The sequence below is a fragment of the Fundulus heteroclitus genome, chromosome 13 (genome assembly GCF_011125445.2).
Source record: "Fundulus heteroclitus isolate FHET01 chromosome 13, MU-UCD_Fhet_4.1, whole genome shotgun sequence".
NCBI lineage: Eukaryota > Metazoa > Chordata > Actinopteri > Cyprinodontiformes > Fundulidae > Fundulus > Fundulus heteroclitus.
The window spans coordinates 25957699-25971442 of record NC_046373.1 but is presented as its reverse complement, the minus strand read 5'-3'; the positions used below and the strand labels follow the sequence as shown (position 1 = coordinate 25971442).

General features: G+C 38.0%; 1 protein-coding gene and 1 long non-coding RNA gene across 4 annotated transcripts in view; one reads left to right on the top strand and one right to left on the bottom strand.

Moving 5' to 3' along the window:
• Nucleotides 1-13744, bottom strand: part of LOC118565281 — a 56392-nt gene that overhangs the window by 20573 nt on the left and 22075 nt on the right. The window lies entirely within an intron of this gene.
• LOC105921420 (collagen alpha-1(XIV) chain-like) overlaps nucleotides 4332-13744 on the top strand; it is a 443569-nt gene continuing 434156 nt past the window's right edge. Inside the window, exons 1-2 of one of the 3 annotated variants that reach the window (XM_036145490.1) lie at nucleotides 4332-4496; nucleotides 6908-7022. In XM_036145490.1, coding sequence (XP_036001383.1) covers nucleotides 6941-7022 — 82 coding nt within the window. In that variant the 5' untranslated portion in view covers nucleotides 4332-4496; nucleotides 6908-6940. The remainder of the gene's footprint in view (nucleotides 4497-6907; nucleotides 7023-13744) is intronic. The other 2 variants (XM_036145487.1, XM_036145488.1) reach the window with 2 other exon arrangements.

Sequence of the window (13744 nt, the reverse complement as noted above, 5' to 3'; positions counted from 1 at the left end):
AAACTATAACTTAAGCTGAAATATATAATTGTCAACTGAAGCATTTATGGGCAAGAGTAAACATGCTTTAACATAGCTTTCACTCCTAAGTCCTGTATGTCGTCTCACAATCTGTCTCACATAAACAGTTGCAACAGTAGTTGCAATCCTGCCTGAAATATTGTTTAAGCTTGTATGATTAAAGTCCATATTTGACAAACAGTAAGAATCGAGCAAAGAAAGTTCTCACTAAGTGGAATGAAAAACAAAATCCAGCTTTAATTTCATAAATGCCTGAAATTGGATCCAAAAGGACTTTACTGGTTCATTGTCTCTGCCTGTATGACTGCTTCCAGGCAGAAATGTCAATATGATAGCTTGAGATATTTTTTCCTATATTTCCTCCGGTTGAATAACATAAAGACTGTTTAACAAACTGAAAATTTGTGATGAGCCATACATACGTATAGCAACCCTTCAGCAAGTGATTTGATTATATGATATATCCAAAAAAATGTTTAAAAAATAAAACAACTGGGCTATTTTTAAACATTTCTGGATTGATCATGACCTAGATGACAGAGAATCTTCACCCAAGATGATTTCATTTGCTAATTTTTCACAATTGCTTAATCTTTTTCACAATGTTGTACGTTTCATTCAACAAGGTGATCTCTAAAAGTAGAAGCCTTATTTTATTGCTTCTATGATCAATGTTGTTTTTTATTTGTAATGTTCATGCAGCTTTAGCTTTAGAGACTAAATCATCTTTAGTCAGCCTTGTGGTGCATTACAAAGTAAATGTACCCAGTTTGGACATGAGCTACTGTTTAAAAACAATAAAAAAAATAATAAGCAAGGCACAGTGTGTATTTGAGCTGTATTTTGGGGGTTGTGCAACTCAGCATTTGTAGGGAACACTATATTTTTCTGTTAAATATTTATGAATATGATAATGCAAGACTTGTGAGACCTTGATTTCTCCTGTTAAAGGCAACATGCACAACACACAAACCCATGATAACAGAGGCAAAAATGAGCTTAACGCTCACCTTTAGCAGACAGGGGCCCATTATGCTTCCTAGGCTCTGCAGTATCTTAAAGATAAGAACACCTGCGCATATAGAGCTGCAGCTCTGTGTGGTCTCTGCTCTGTTGCCATAAAAGGAATTCAACTGATGAAATACAGGCGGGATCATCTGACTTTGAAGAAGATGATTAGCTTTTTTTATGTAGAAAAATATAACACAAAACACTATCATTAAACAGCTGCTTATGAAATAAATACAGGGAGAAAATGTCATGCAGCTGCCAAATCACAAGGCAAAGATTATGGATATAACTGCTGTGTCAAACAAACACCTGCAGAAACCTAGACTTATAACATCAGTTAAAAAAGAGCGCTTTTATGCTCAATTTGACTTTGAATTTTTATTTTAGAGCTGAAAATATGCTGGTAAATGCTAAATTCTAATATTTGTTCAGATGAGGTTGGCTTCTGAGATTAAAAGCACCTTTAGGAGATGACAATCTTAAAGCAGCTATTAAATATCTTTCTCATTTAAGCCCATATTCCTGTATTAAAAGCATTTTTGGTAGTCTGATACATTATTCCAATCTTAAACGTTGTGTTTTCATTAGCTGTAACCTGAAATTAATCAGAATTGACGAGAAAATTAGGCAGAAAACTGTATGCAATTCATCTTTATCGTGTCTTTGTTTTCAGCAATAAACAGACTTTTCAATAGAAAACTTGAATTTAAAAAAAAAAGTTTATGTCTGCAACTGAACAGGATCAAAATCTAAAAAAAGAGAGTTGCTTACACCTATAAAAAGATTGAAATATAACCTCTAAGGCTAATGTCAACTAAAACAACCTTTTCTACTGGAAATACTTGTCTGTTATATTAATATGGTCCAGTAAACAGTTCTAACAATCTAACGGGAATGTATGGTGAAAAAAAAGGAAAACTAAGAAATGAGTTTAATAGATAAAGTTATGGTGACTTGTCAAGTTAATAAGAGAAAGCCCTGTAAGCTAATGTAAAGTCAAAACAGTTGATTTTGCTGGTCTTAGGAGTGACCTGATACTCATTTGATTTATTTAACAGGGGAAACAGCTCATAAAGTTAAACATTTCATTTTGATTTAGTGACTTTAATTTTATTTCTGCCGGTGACCCCTTCTGTATTTCCCATAAGCTTGAGGCAAATCTAAAAAACAATTAAGTGTCACAGTGTCTCCATACTGTGGCAGAGGCATGATTTACAGCAAGCATCTGCACAGATTTAGGAGAGAGGTGTATTAACTGGAGCCCCTGAAGAGTCTTACAGAAATACACATTATATACCTGCAGCCGCTCAGACCGCCTGCCACTCAAGCGCATTTTTCTGCAGCCGCGCCTTGCATTAAACAGAGGAAAAGGAATGAGTAGCTGGAGGGGTGGATGGTGAATGAAGCGGGGAAACACCCATCAGCCCGCTGCAAGTCTCAACTGAGTGAAGACTCCTGCTCAGGGTGAGCTGCTGACCAAAAAGAAACAGTAAGATGAGGGGGGTCTGCACATGTCCCCTTCAAAGTAAAAGAGACGCTTTGAAAATGCGTTGCAGAGCAGACGCTTATGGGTGGAGGGGGGTTGTCTAACAGGCTCTAATGCATTTATGGGGAAAAGTGAGAAACTGATAGATTAAAAGGGAATTTGTAAAAATTTCCCAAACATAAACACAATATCATAAATTTTACACCCAACACGGTAGGATCTGTTTGGTCTGTTTCAAAATAAAAGCTTTCAACGACGTTCATTATTGACGGCTCTTAACACCGGAACAATGTCTGCACAAAAAAGTAAGTAAGCTTTATTTCAGGAACAATGTCTGCACAAAAAAGTAAGTAAGCTTTATTTCAAAAGTGCCTTTCAAAGTCCCAGAGCAGTGCTACAAAAATCATATTTTAGTTTTATATATATGGTCTAAAAACGAGGATTAAAACAAACAAACAAACATACAAAGACAAAACAAAACAACAACAAAATCATGAAATCATGAAAAATCATGACATGAAAATCCTAGTGGAACAAAACAGTTTTCTGTTGGTTAACTAGCAATTCTTCTTTATAATAGGACTAGCTGTATAAAATAAACAAAACAATTTTAAAAAGAAAAAAATGAACTAAAATATTGCTAGATGCGATAGTCTTTTGTCTTTTTCAGTACATTCTTTTGGTTGGGATGTAATGGCTCCAAAATGTGCGTTTCTGAACTCATTTTGTTTTTCTGGACAGAACTATTGAAGGACGCTCTCTATTTTTCACCTGCTGACTTGGCGATTCCATGTTTCACAAATATTCTTGCCTACAGAGGCAGGAGAACTGGTACTATTAACTTTATGTATCTGGACTTTCCTACCCTACAAACTGCTCCTGGACCAGTGTTTTGTGTGTTTTTCTGTTGACTTTCTGTTTTCTTAAATGCCTTGTCAGCAGCAGATTGTCTCGTTCACAGACCCTGGTTCTGATTTAGTTTCCTTTCTGTTAAAATGGAGCTGTTCCTTCCCACTGTTACCACGTCTTTCCTCGAAGGTAGGGCTGCTGCAAAGTCAGTGATGTAATACAATTGGTTAGAGCTCATTATGGAGATCACTTTTAGGAATCTCAATTAGTCTTGTATGGTATGAAGAGTCAGATTGGACCTTGTGTCATTGGTCTACACACTGTTTGATTGTACTGGTAGAATTAAACATTTGGTATTTCATAATTTAAATTTAATTGTTTTGTAATGTGCCCTGATATGGCATTTGCTGTAAATTGTAACTTTATGTAAATACCATGGATTGAATTGAGTTTAGTTTGCAACACTGTGTGCTTTATCTTTCCAACTGTCTTTTGTAAATACAGAATGAAGTGAGCTGGCCACGCACCATATGAGATTAATAGCTACAGCTTATTCCCTTTGGGGAGTTGGAGTGTGCACCAGAGGGTACAATATACGGAGCGTGATTATTTTTTCATGTAAGTCACAAATATTTATGACTGTCTAGGAATATTGATTTATGTATCAAAGTTTGTCCTAGAATAATAAAAAAAAACGAGTCTTCAGCTATAGATCAGACTATTTGTGAAGACTCGCTACTAAGCTGTATCGATCCTTGAAATACGCTTACAGTTTTAAATTTGTGCTGAGAACATTCATCAAAAAAATATATTTTTTTATATTTTTAGTGCTTCGGTGCTGCAGCGGGTCTGAGGGCGGCAGAAGAAGGGACTCCCCCGGGTCTTGAGACGCACGTCAGTGGGGCCAACAGAGCTCCATGGATAGTTAACGCTTAGGTTCCTTTAGTAACTTTTATTTTGAAAGTTCCCACCGGTAGTCGTGTGTGTTATCCTGTCTAACTTGAATCCAGGTCGGCAGCAGAGAGTTGTTGAACTGACAGAATCCTGGGAGTCGGTGTGGGACCAACGAGCCTGTCACCGAGCAGTCCGGAGGGAAGCGGCCGAACCTGGACACGCATGTTCTGAGAAGGTAAAAGCTGCTCTCCGTTCGCGCCGCGCAGAGCCGCAGCCTGAGCTCCCGGAGCGCAGCATGGGCACCTTTTTATTCCACCTCAGGGCGCTTCTTTTAGGTGCGCTGCTGATGGCGAGACGTGCAGATCTCACCTGCGCTCAGATCAATTAGGGACAACTTCCGTTGCCCCAAAACACAGGTGGCAGAAACCTACTTCATATGTGTTATCATGCTTCATTCAGATGCTCTACTTGTTTTCTTTACGGTAAAATAATAATAATATTGATTGAGCTTGAAGATGGAAACTCGGGAAAATGTCCTTTACGATGCAAAATTGTAAATTAAAACCACATTAAGCGTTTTTTTGTCATGAGGAATACATTGGAAAGTTGTTTTTGTTCTTTCTTATTCACGATTAAGGTATTTTCAGTGGCAAATATGTTTTTGTTATCATAAACGTGCTTTTTTTTGGCCACTAGTAGCTTGTGTTAATGCTGTCGCTGAAAAGTATTCTAAATCGTATAGCCTACTTGTGGAGAAGATTTGTTTCCCCCTGTGCAATGCATTGGCAGTGGTATCAATGTGGGTAAAAAAGGCAGCTTTAACAGGTGACAGCTGTGTCTGCTGCTGCACCTCTCTCCCCCTGGAGTAACATGTTTCATGCTTGATGCAGCTTGAAAGACTATCATGAGGCTCATTCCATGCCAGCTCACCTAGCCCTCATCGGCTCCTGTCAAGACTTTTCCTGACAAAAAAAAAAAAAAAAAGTAATAATGATTGGAGGAAAACCTCTCAGATCACGGAACCTTGCAAAATCCTAAAGCTTGCATGCTTTTTTGTGCGACTCTTGCAGCTAAATTTCATCATGTTTCGAATCCAAACTAGTTGCTAACTTTTTTTTTTTTTCACTGAACGCGATTAAACTGTGCTTAGCACAAATAACCGTTTTATTCGAAGGAGAATTTTATAAATGTTTTACATTTTGATTGTTTTTCTGCCAAAATGAACATGTCTCATACAAATAGTTTGAGTTACTTTAATTAATTAATAAAAGCTTACTGTCCATCCATCCATCCATCCATCCATTTTCTGACCCGCTTAATCCCTCATGGGGTCGCGGGGGTTGCTGGTGCCTATCTCCAGCGTAATGACTAATCTGTTTTAATTTGATGCATTTACTATGCCTTGCAAAAGTATTTGTACCCCTATATCTTTTTCACATTCTGTCGTGTTACAACCACACAAGTCTATGTTTTCAGGTGGTTCTTCTGAGACAAATCATGCAAGAAAAGGATTAATCAAAGAATCAGCCATAGACAAACTGTAGAGATCCCCAGGTCAGGTGGGAAAGTCTGTTGACAGTGATATTATTAGTTGTGAGCTCCAAAATAATAGGGTCATAATGAAAAAGTTGGAGGAGCAAGCTCCTGTTGTGAAATGAAACCCTGAGATGTGTTGAACCTTCCATCAGACCTTAAACATACAACCGGATGTCCACTGGAAGGGTTTAGGTCAAAGCATATTCATATAATGGTAGAGTCAAAGTCCAGACCTCAATCTAAGCCAGAATTTCTGGCAAAACCTGCTAATTGCTATTGAAAGATTCTCTTCAGCCGATCTGACTGAGCTGGAGACATTTTGCGGAGAAGAATGGGGACAAATTTCAGCATTTGGGCGCAAAACCTTGTAGAGATTGACCACAGGAGACTCGGGGATGAGCTTACCTTGCATTAAGCTTAGCCATAACTTTACCCTTAAGCTGTTTGATGTGTTAATTGGTCTTCCTGATGGTGTTTACTTGCTCTCTTGCAAATTTCAAAGGCCTTTACAAAATGTGATTTCTGAAGGCAGATTGTTGTGCTGAATTTCACATTCCCTAAAGATGTTTTAATTGTAAAACAAACTCTAAAAGCACATTTCTCCCTCTAATTCCCAGTTTGGCATCTACATCTGGATAAACGCGAGTTTTAAATTTCAATAAAAGTTTTTCATTTGTAACATGACATAATGTGAATAGGTTCATGGGTTAGGAACACGTTTACAAAACACTGTATATTTTTAATAGCGTGTATTTTTCCGCCACTAATTTGAAATTCAGTGCTTAAAATCCATGAGTAGGTGCAACTGAAGCTTATTCCTTCCCTGCCCTTAAGGACTTTGTCAAAACGGTTCAGATTTTTCCTTTGGTGGTGGTTGTTATTAAGGGATAGATGATGTACAATACTAATTTGCACTGCATTTAAAAGAATTGTCACTGAGTTGATTCACCGCTAAGTAGATTAAAGAACATTAAACATCTCTATGATTAGATGCTAAATTGATAGCGAGCGGAAAAGCGAAGTCTGCCACCCCCTCCTGTTTCTGATGATTTTCTGTTTCCTGTCCTTTCGTTCCTCTCCTCCTTCCTCCTACACTCTGCTCAAACTCAGGTGTTTTGTGTCCTCTGGTCAGCTGGAATCAGGATGCAGTTCTCAGCCAGACTGAGTTTCTTCCTGCTGGGCTTTGTTCTCATCGTGGTGTTACCTCACTCGGCAAAAGGCCAGGGTAAGTACCTCTGCCTCGCCGCTCAACAGTGTCGGCAAGCCCAAAAAAAAGAATCCTTTTCAGCAAAGGGACAAACATGGCTAAGGTGGGCATTTAACAAAAAAAAGGACAAGCAGTATAAATCAAAAGGCAAGTTTGAACTTTTCAAGGAAAGTGAAAACTTTTAGGCCTTTAACAAAAAAAAATGAAGTGTTTCTATTGTAAGACTTGAGCCAACACACGGCAAGGTTATGTTGTTTTTTTTCTTTGATTATTCACAGGGTTTTCATTGGTGATTTACAACTAAACGCAGGTTCAAGTGATCCTCCAACACAGGAGTTGTAAGGGCTAGAATCGCTGAAAGCCTTGCCTTTCAGGGTTGCAGGTGATGACGGAAAGCAGGAGGATTCTGCAAAATCTGCACTAGATAATGCCCGCTGACCTTAGTTTTGAAAGTAGTTTCAAAGAAAAATGTAAAATATAAAGCAACGGTAGCAAAGCAAGAACGATGCATAATTGATACATTTCTCTGTAATGTTTTTTTTCTTTGAAACTGTGAGTATGGGTCTTAATGGCAGGGGTGGTTCAAGGCACTGTCATTTGTTTTTACTGTTTGACTTCTGAAGTTTTTTTTTTTATTTCTATTTAATGTTTCCTTCCAGTCTGCTCTAATCTCCCTGTGTCTATTAAAGGGAAAAGGCGTGATGCTAAAGCCATAAAAATAAGTTGCTCCAACAGTTGAATATCTCAATAGTGCATCCTGTCACTTCCAGAACTCTTTAAGTCTACTTTTTGAACCGACTGATTTATGTAGAGTTCTGGTGACGGATCTTGAGTTCAGGTTGCACATATGGAAACTCTGGATATTTAAAGGCCTAATCTGAAAGCACCTTTGTTGTTTTAGTGGCTTTTATTCATGGATCTGTGTGTTTTAAACCAATGTTCTAATAACGTTTCTTTTATATCAAGTCTCCATGCTTACACTTTCATTCTCTTTAGCTAATTTAGCATTGAAGCAATCAAATAATCTCACAAATAATCTCCTCGTAATTATTATAATGACTCATTGTAAAAATCATCTTTTTAAAGGCTTTTGTTTGTGGAATCAAAGCGATAGATTGGCGTTCCAGTCTCATTAATTCTGCTTGTCTCTCATCATTATACAGACAGCCAAACTTTGGGGCTTTAAAGCGTTTTTTTGTTCCTAACAAGTTAGAAATCAACAGTTGTTTGAGGCACGAGAAGGGGCACAAATAAATATATATATATATTTTTGCCTTAAAGCATTGTTAGGGGTTTTATTGCACTCTGACATCTCCCGATTTGGAGCTCTCCCAAAGCCTTTTGGGATCGGTGAACCTAAAATAGGGCTGAGCTGAAACCGATTTCAGATTGGTGCCGGCTCCTTAACCACACTCAGATTACATATGCTGACGCTTTGCCGCGTCATAAAACAAAATCAGAGGGACAAAGGTCATTATAGAGATATAATTAGTTTAAAGAGATTTATGTTATGGTAATTTCCTTAGGTATTCTATAGAAAAAGAAAGGGAACCTGGCCAACTTTGATACCACATCTTCATTTCAGACCGTGTTGGGCAGCTGCAGCGTCCGTCTGGTGACACTTTGCTCTGAGTGTTGATTGGTTGTGAGCAAGCCACTCTATATTTTGGCTCCCTTGCTTTCCGCCTCACTGTGCATTGAGGCAAGACAGACTTGGGTCTTTGTGAACGGTTTAAAACTTTTTTTAACTTTTCTTTGACTGCAGATATGAGAAAGTTTGGCAATAAGAAAGTGTAGCGACTTTCTTTTTGTGATTTCAAATTCAAGTCAGTCTGTTCTTTTTTTTTTTCAATCACTATACAATAAATGGTGTATAGCCAAATGACAGAATGTTTCAGAGAACTTGAGTGGCGTTGCCATTCTAAATCCAAAGAGTCTAATATGATGTCAACCTTTACTGCTCTAACAGCGTGGTTAAGGATTGTGTTATTGGAAGTTCTGAGCATTCTTCCAGAAGAATATTTGTGAGGTCAGACACTGATGTTGGATGAGAAGACTCGGCTCACGGTCTCTGCTCTAACTCAACCCAAAGGTTTCCTGTCAGGTTGAGGTCAGGAGTCTGTTCAGGTCAGTCAAGTTCTTCCACGTATAATTTGCTCATCTGTTTATTAATGGACCTTATTCTATGCACACGTGCTCAGTAATGTTGGAGCAGGAAGGGGCCATCCCTGTAACGTTGCGAGCATGAAGTTTTTCAGAATACCCTGGAATGCTACTGGATTAAGAGTCCCTTTTTGATGGAACTGGGACTGATCCAAACTCCGGGAAAAACCATCCCACACCATCATCCCCTCTGCATCTAATGTTACACTTGACACATTTTAGTCAGGCGTTGGAGAGCCACTCTCTGGGCAATTTGTAACTTCTGAGATCACATGCCCGCTGCACTAGAGTCCAGACTAATAGACTTTACACCACTGCATTGATGCTTTGCATTGAACTCAGGGGTGTAAGGCTCAGAGGCAGCTGCTTGCTTTGGCCATGAAAACCCATTCCATGAAGCTATGTTCTTCAGCTCTGTGTTCTTGATCTCGCTTCTGCCTCTTGCTGTGTTTACATACCAGGGAAGCAGAAAGTCATCAATTACTAATTAAAAGTTCATAGAAACTCTGAGTAAGTCATCAAGTCAAGTAAAAATACAAATACAAATGATTCAGTTACATTTAGTTAGTAATTTGGAATGTCAGTAATTGTGGCATCTGATATTTTTGTTAAAAAATATTTATTTCTGAAGGTTGTCTTTCGGTCTCCACACTGAAAAAAATCAAACAAATTCCAAATAAAAATTGCAACTTTCTAAAAATTTCAGTGAGAGTTTTTAGTAATGCTTTTGGGGGAAAAAAATCAGTTATTTACACATCATCTTTTAACCATGGAATCCAAAAGAAATGTGGAGTCATATTTTAAAGGGGAGGAAAGGTGACAGGCTACCATTATTTGAATAAAAAAAATATGTATGAATGTCAAATCCTCCACCGTTTCTGCATGTTTGTGTTTTGTAAAAGCAAACCCCTTCATGTTTCCTTTATATTTATATAAGATAAAACAAAAGGTGGGACTTATTACCATTTAGGAGAATTTAGGTCTGTTTGTTGAGTCCGCAGAACAAACAGGACCCTGTTGTTCCAGCTCTGGATGTTGGTACGCTCACCTCCGATTAATGTGTGCACCGGTCAGTCTGGACAGATAATTGGCTCGGCAAAACTTTGCAACAGGGAGAGTCTTGCACGGCACGGACAGTTGCTAGGTTCTGGCCTGAATATGAGAAAAAAACTGAGAACAACCGCAGCATTCCTCAGTTAAAGGCATTGTGTGCTAACCTCGGCTACAGCGGCGACCCAGGAGGAGCTGAAGACTTACGAGGAGGTGAGGAACCCCTCCTTTTCTGTGGAACCTTTGTTTTCCTATGGGTCAGACAGGGCGAGGAGCCTTTTCAGCAGAACTGACTTGTATTATGAAAAGGTTACTGATTGATCAAATTTAATAGGGAACAGCCGCCTTTAATCACTAAATCACTAAATTAAAGCCAGGTATCCTGGCTAGGGTCATCCTGTTTAGCCTTATGTCTGAGTAGGTTAGGCTGTCATTAAGTAATTACTTAGTCTGTCTTAAATCACTTTCTAACACCTGACAGAAAATCCCAATTTCAGAGGTTAAAGGTGGCATTTCAGCGGCTCAGTGAAGGATTTACAGAGACTTCTCATGTTTGCCATTCCCCCTGGAGAAAGACTAGCGCCCAGATGGAAAACAGGCAAAAAGGGAAGTGGTCAAATGTCAGCGCTGTCCAGTGTTTGTTTTTTTAGGTCGTACAAATTGCTAATGGATTAATCTTATCTGAATTGAGGAAAGATATCCAAAATGAGAACCTTTTAAGCACTTATGTTAAAAGTAGTCCCAATCACTCCAAATGTTGACACGAAAATACTCCCTTTGTCATCTTTGCTAACCTTTTTAATGCTTCACATTTGCTTTTTTTCTACTGATTCCATGTCATCAGGTGTGGATTGAGAAATACAGATTGGACATCTGTGATTAATCGGCTCTCTTTTTGATTCATTTAAGATGAAATCCACACTGTAGCGGCTCTTGGACAGCCCGGTCTTTACAATGGCGATATAGATCACAGGGGTCCTTTCTAAAACACGCTCACGTCAAAGGTCCCTCGCTTACAGATGAGTTTTCTTGTTTTCTCTACTCAGCTCACTGCTGTTCTCTTCCCCTGATACCGCTCCCCACCTCAGTCTACTCTAACACTTCATTTGAAATGCAGTCAAATCCCTGCACTTTCGACTTGCCGCGCAACTCACGTCGGGTGTGGGGGACAGCCGGCCCCTGCTGTTTGCACGAGATCCTCCATGAAAAATAGATGAGAATTAAGTTCCTATCTCTGCTTGCAAGGCCTTTTGTCTGTCCTCGCCGGGCTATTTGCACACCGTTCAATACTTCTCTCTCTGTGAGAATCCAATCTCACAGAGAAGATCCAGAGCTTTTTCTGACTCTGTGTGTGTGTGTGTGTGTGTGTGTGTGTTGCTATATATATTTATATATCTGTACGTGTGTAAAATGCTGCAAAGGAAACTGCAGGTTTTTTTTTTTTTTAAACAGGATTTAAAAAATCGGCACCAAAGGTTGCATTTTTTTTTGTGTGTGAACATCAGAATACACGTGCTTCCAGCTGTGGACAAACATGCATAATTTATGAACATACATGCAGATACGAAGGCACAGTACACAGTTGAGCGACACTGCAAACAGCGAGGTGCGATATCTGCATCTCGAATCATTTGGGATTTGAGCAGCTCTCTTCAGACGGGAGAGCTGAGCCCTGAGCTGAAATCTCACGCAGCCCTCATTCTCATCCCCAGGTTGGTGAGATAATTGGTACTGTATTTTTTTTGTATTTTTTTATTTTTTTTTTACCTGTGTTTGCATATAAATACACATTTGCCTGAATGCACGGGCTTTTCATTTTCTCCACTGGAGTCAGAATGATCCTTCCTGTGCTGAACTCAAGTTTCTTTGCATACCTACATAAATGGTTTTCTGTCACTGATCTCTGGGATAAAAGATGTGGTTCACTCAAAACCCTGCTGGGCTTTATGGATATTATCAATGCTACTCAACCCAGTGTTGCAAAGAAAGATGTAGGCAAATGCAGAAAAAAAAACCCTGAAATACTGCAGAACAGTGACGAAAAAGGTAGAACTAAGTTCCTCTCCATTTGCTTTAGTAAGTAGTGCTTTTATTATTAATTCTGAGTTCATAAAAATTTTTGCATACAGAAAGATAAAAAAAACAAAAAAAAAAAAAAAAAAAAATATATATATATATATATATATATATATATATATATATATATATATATATATATATATATATATATATATATATATATATATATATATATATATATATATATATATATATATAAACTTTTGTAATTAAGTGTGCTTTTAATATAACATGTTTTTGGAAGCTTTGTTTAAACATTAGCAGTTAATACGCTGTTAACAACCTAGAGTGAATTGCAAAAATTGCTCAATCCATAAAGTTTGATCGCATTAGTTATGAAACTCAATTAATTTTATTCAGATTTTATGTGATGGAACAAAATAAGTGAACTGCGCTTAACTTTGTCGTGCATTACTGTAAAGGGGAATGACAATGATACATGCAAGATTTCCAGAGTTGCATCATTTTCTTTCCAGTTCACGTTTATGCTACCACTGTTTTTATGATCATTCCCTCAAAATCCATATTAATACACTGCAGTTAGTTTTTGTTTTGTGAAAAGAAAATGTCAAAAGGTTAAATTTGTGTGAATACTTATACAAGACACTGTAGCACAGTTTGTTCCTCAGGGCTTCTAACAAATGTATGTACCTGGAAAATTCATGTTCCCAAAACAAAGTAGAGTTACACAATATGTTCAATAAAATCGGCATTGCATTATTTTTATATTCTTGCAGTATATTTTGTTTCAGAACCGCGTTACATTAAATAAATGCCGATGAGTGGCAGTCCTTTAGTATCAAGTTATGGCCATCTAATTGTCTTTACTGGAGATATTTCCAGCCAGCCTTGTTTTAATGAGGGGAAACGTTTCATTTTTACCCACAATGCACACAGACTTGCAGTGCTTGAGGGAAATGGAGAGCTAATCTGTACCCCATGTGACCAGAGAGTGTCTTTGGTGTTTAAAAAGGAGTTTCAAACTGCAGGAATGGCCTAGAAAAAGGGGTTTTCAGGTTTTAAAACCTTTAAAATATGGTATGCTTTACAAAAAAAAAAAAAAAAGACTCATGTCTAGGTAACATGTTCATGTTACGTTTGAACGCCACACATCTTGTTCCAAACAGATGAGCAAAAATAATATAAAATTTGAAAAAATAAAACGAAGCCTTTTTCAACTCCCAATTGGTTATTTGAGTGAACCATTCTTAAAAGCCTCTCGTGTATCTCGCTTCAGAGCATCAAAGCTCCATGAGGCGTCAGTCATTGTGTAGGTATTTAAAGAAGTTGGCAGAAGCAGACTGTTCACCTCATAATGAAGGCACAAACACACAAAGTAGTTTGTGGGTTTCATATCTTATTTTCCACCCCCTGGGTTTTCTTTTTTTTTTTTTCTCTTTGTAGTCAATTAAAGTTAACTAGGGAATGCGCTCCGTCTAGATGCATTT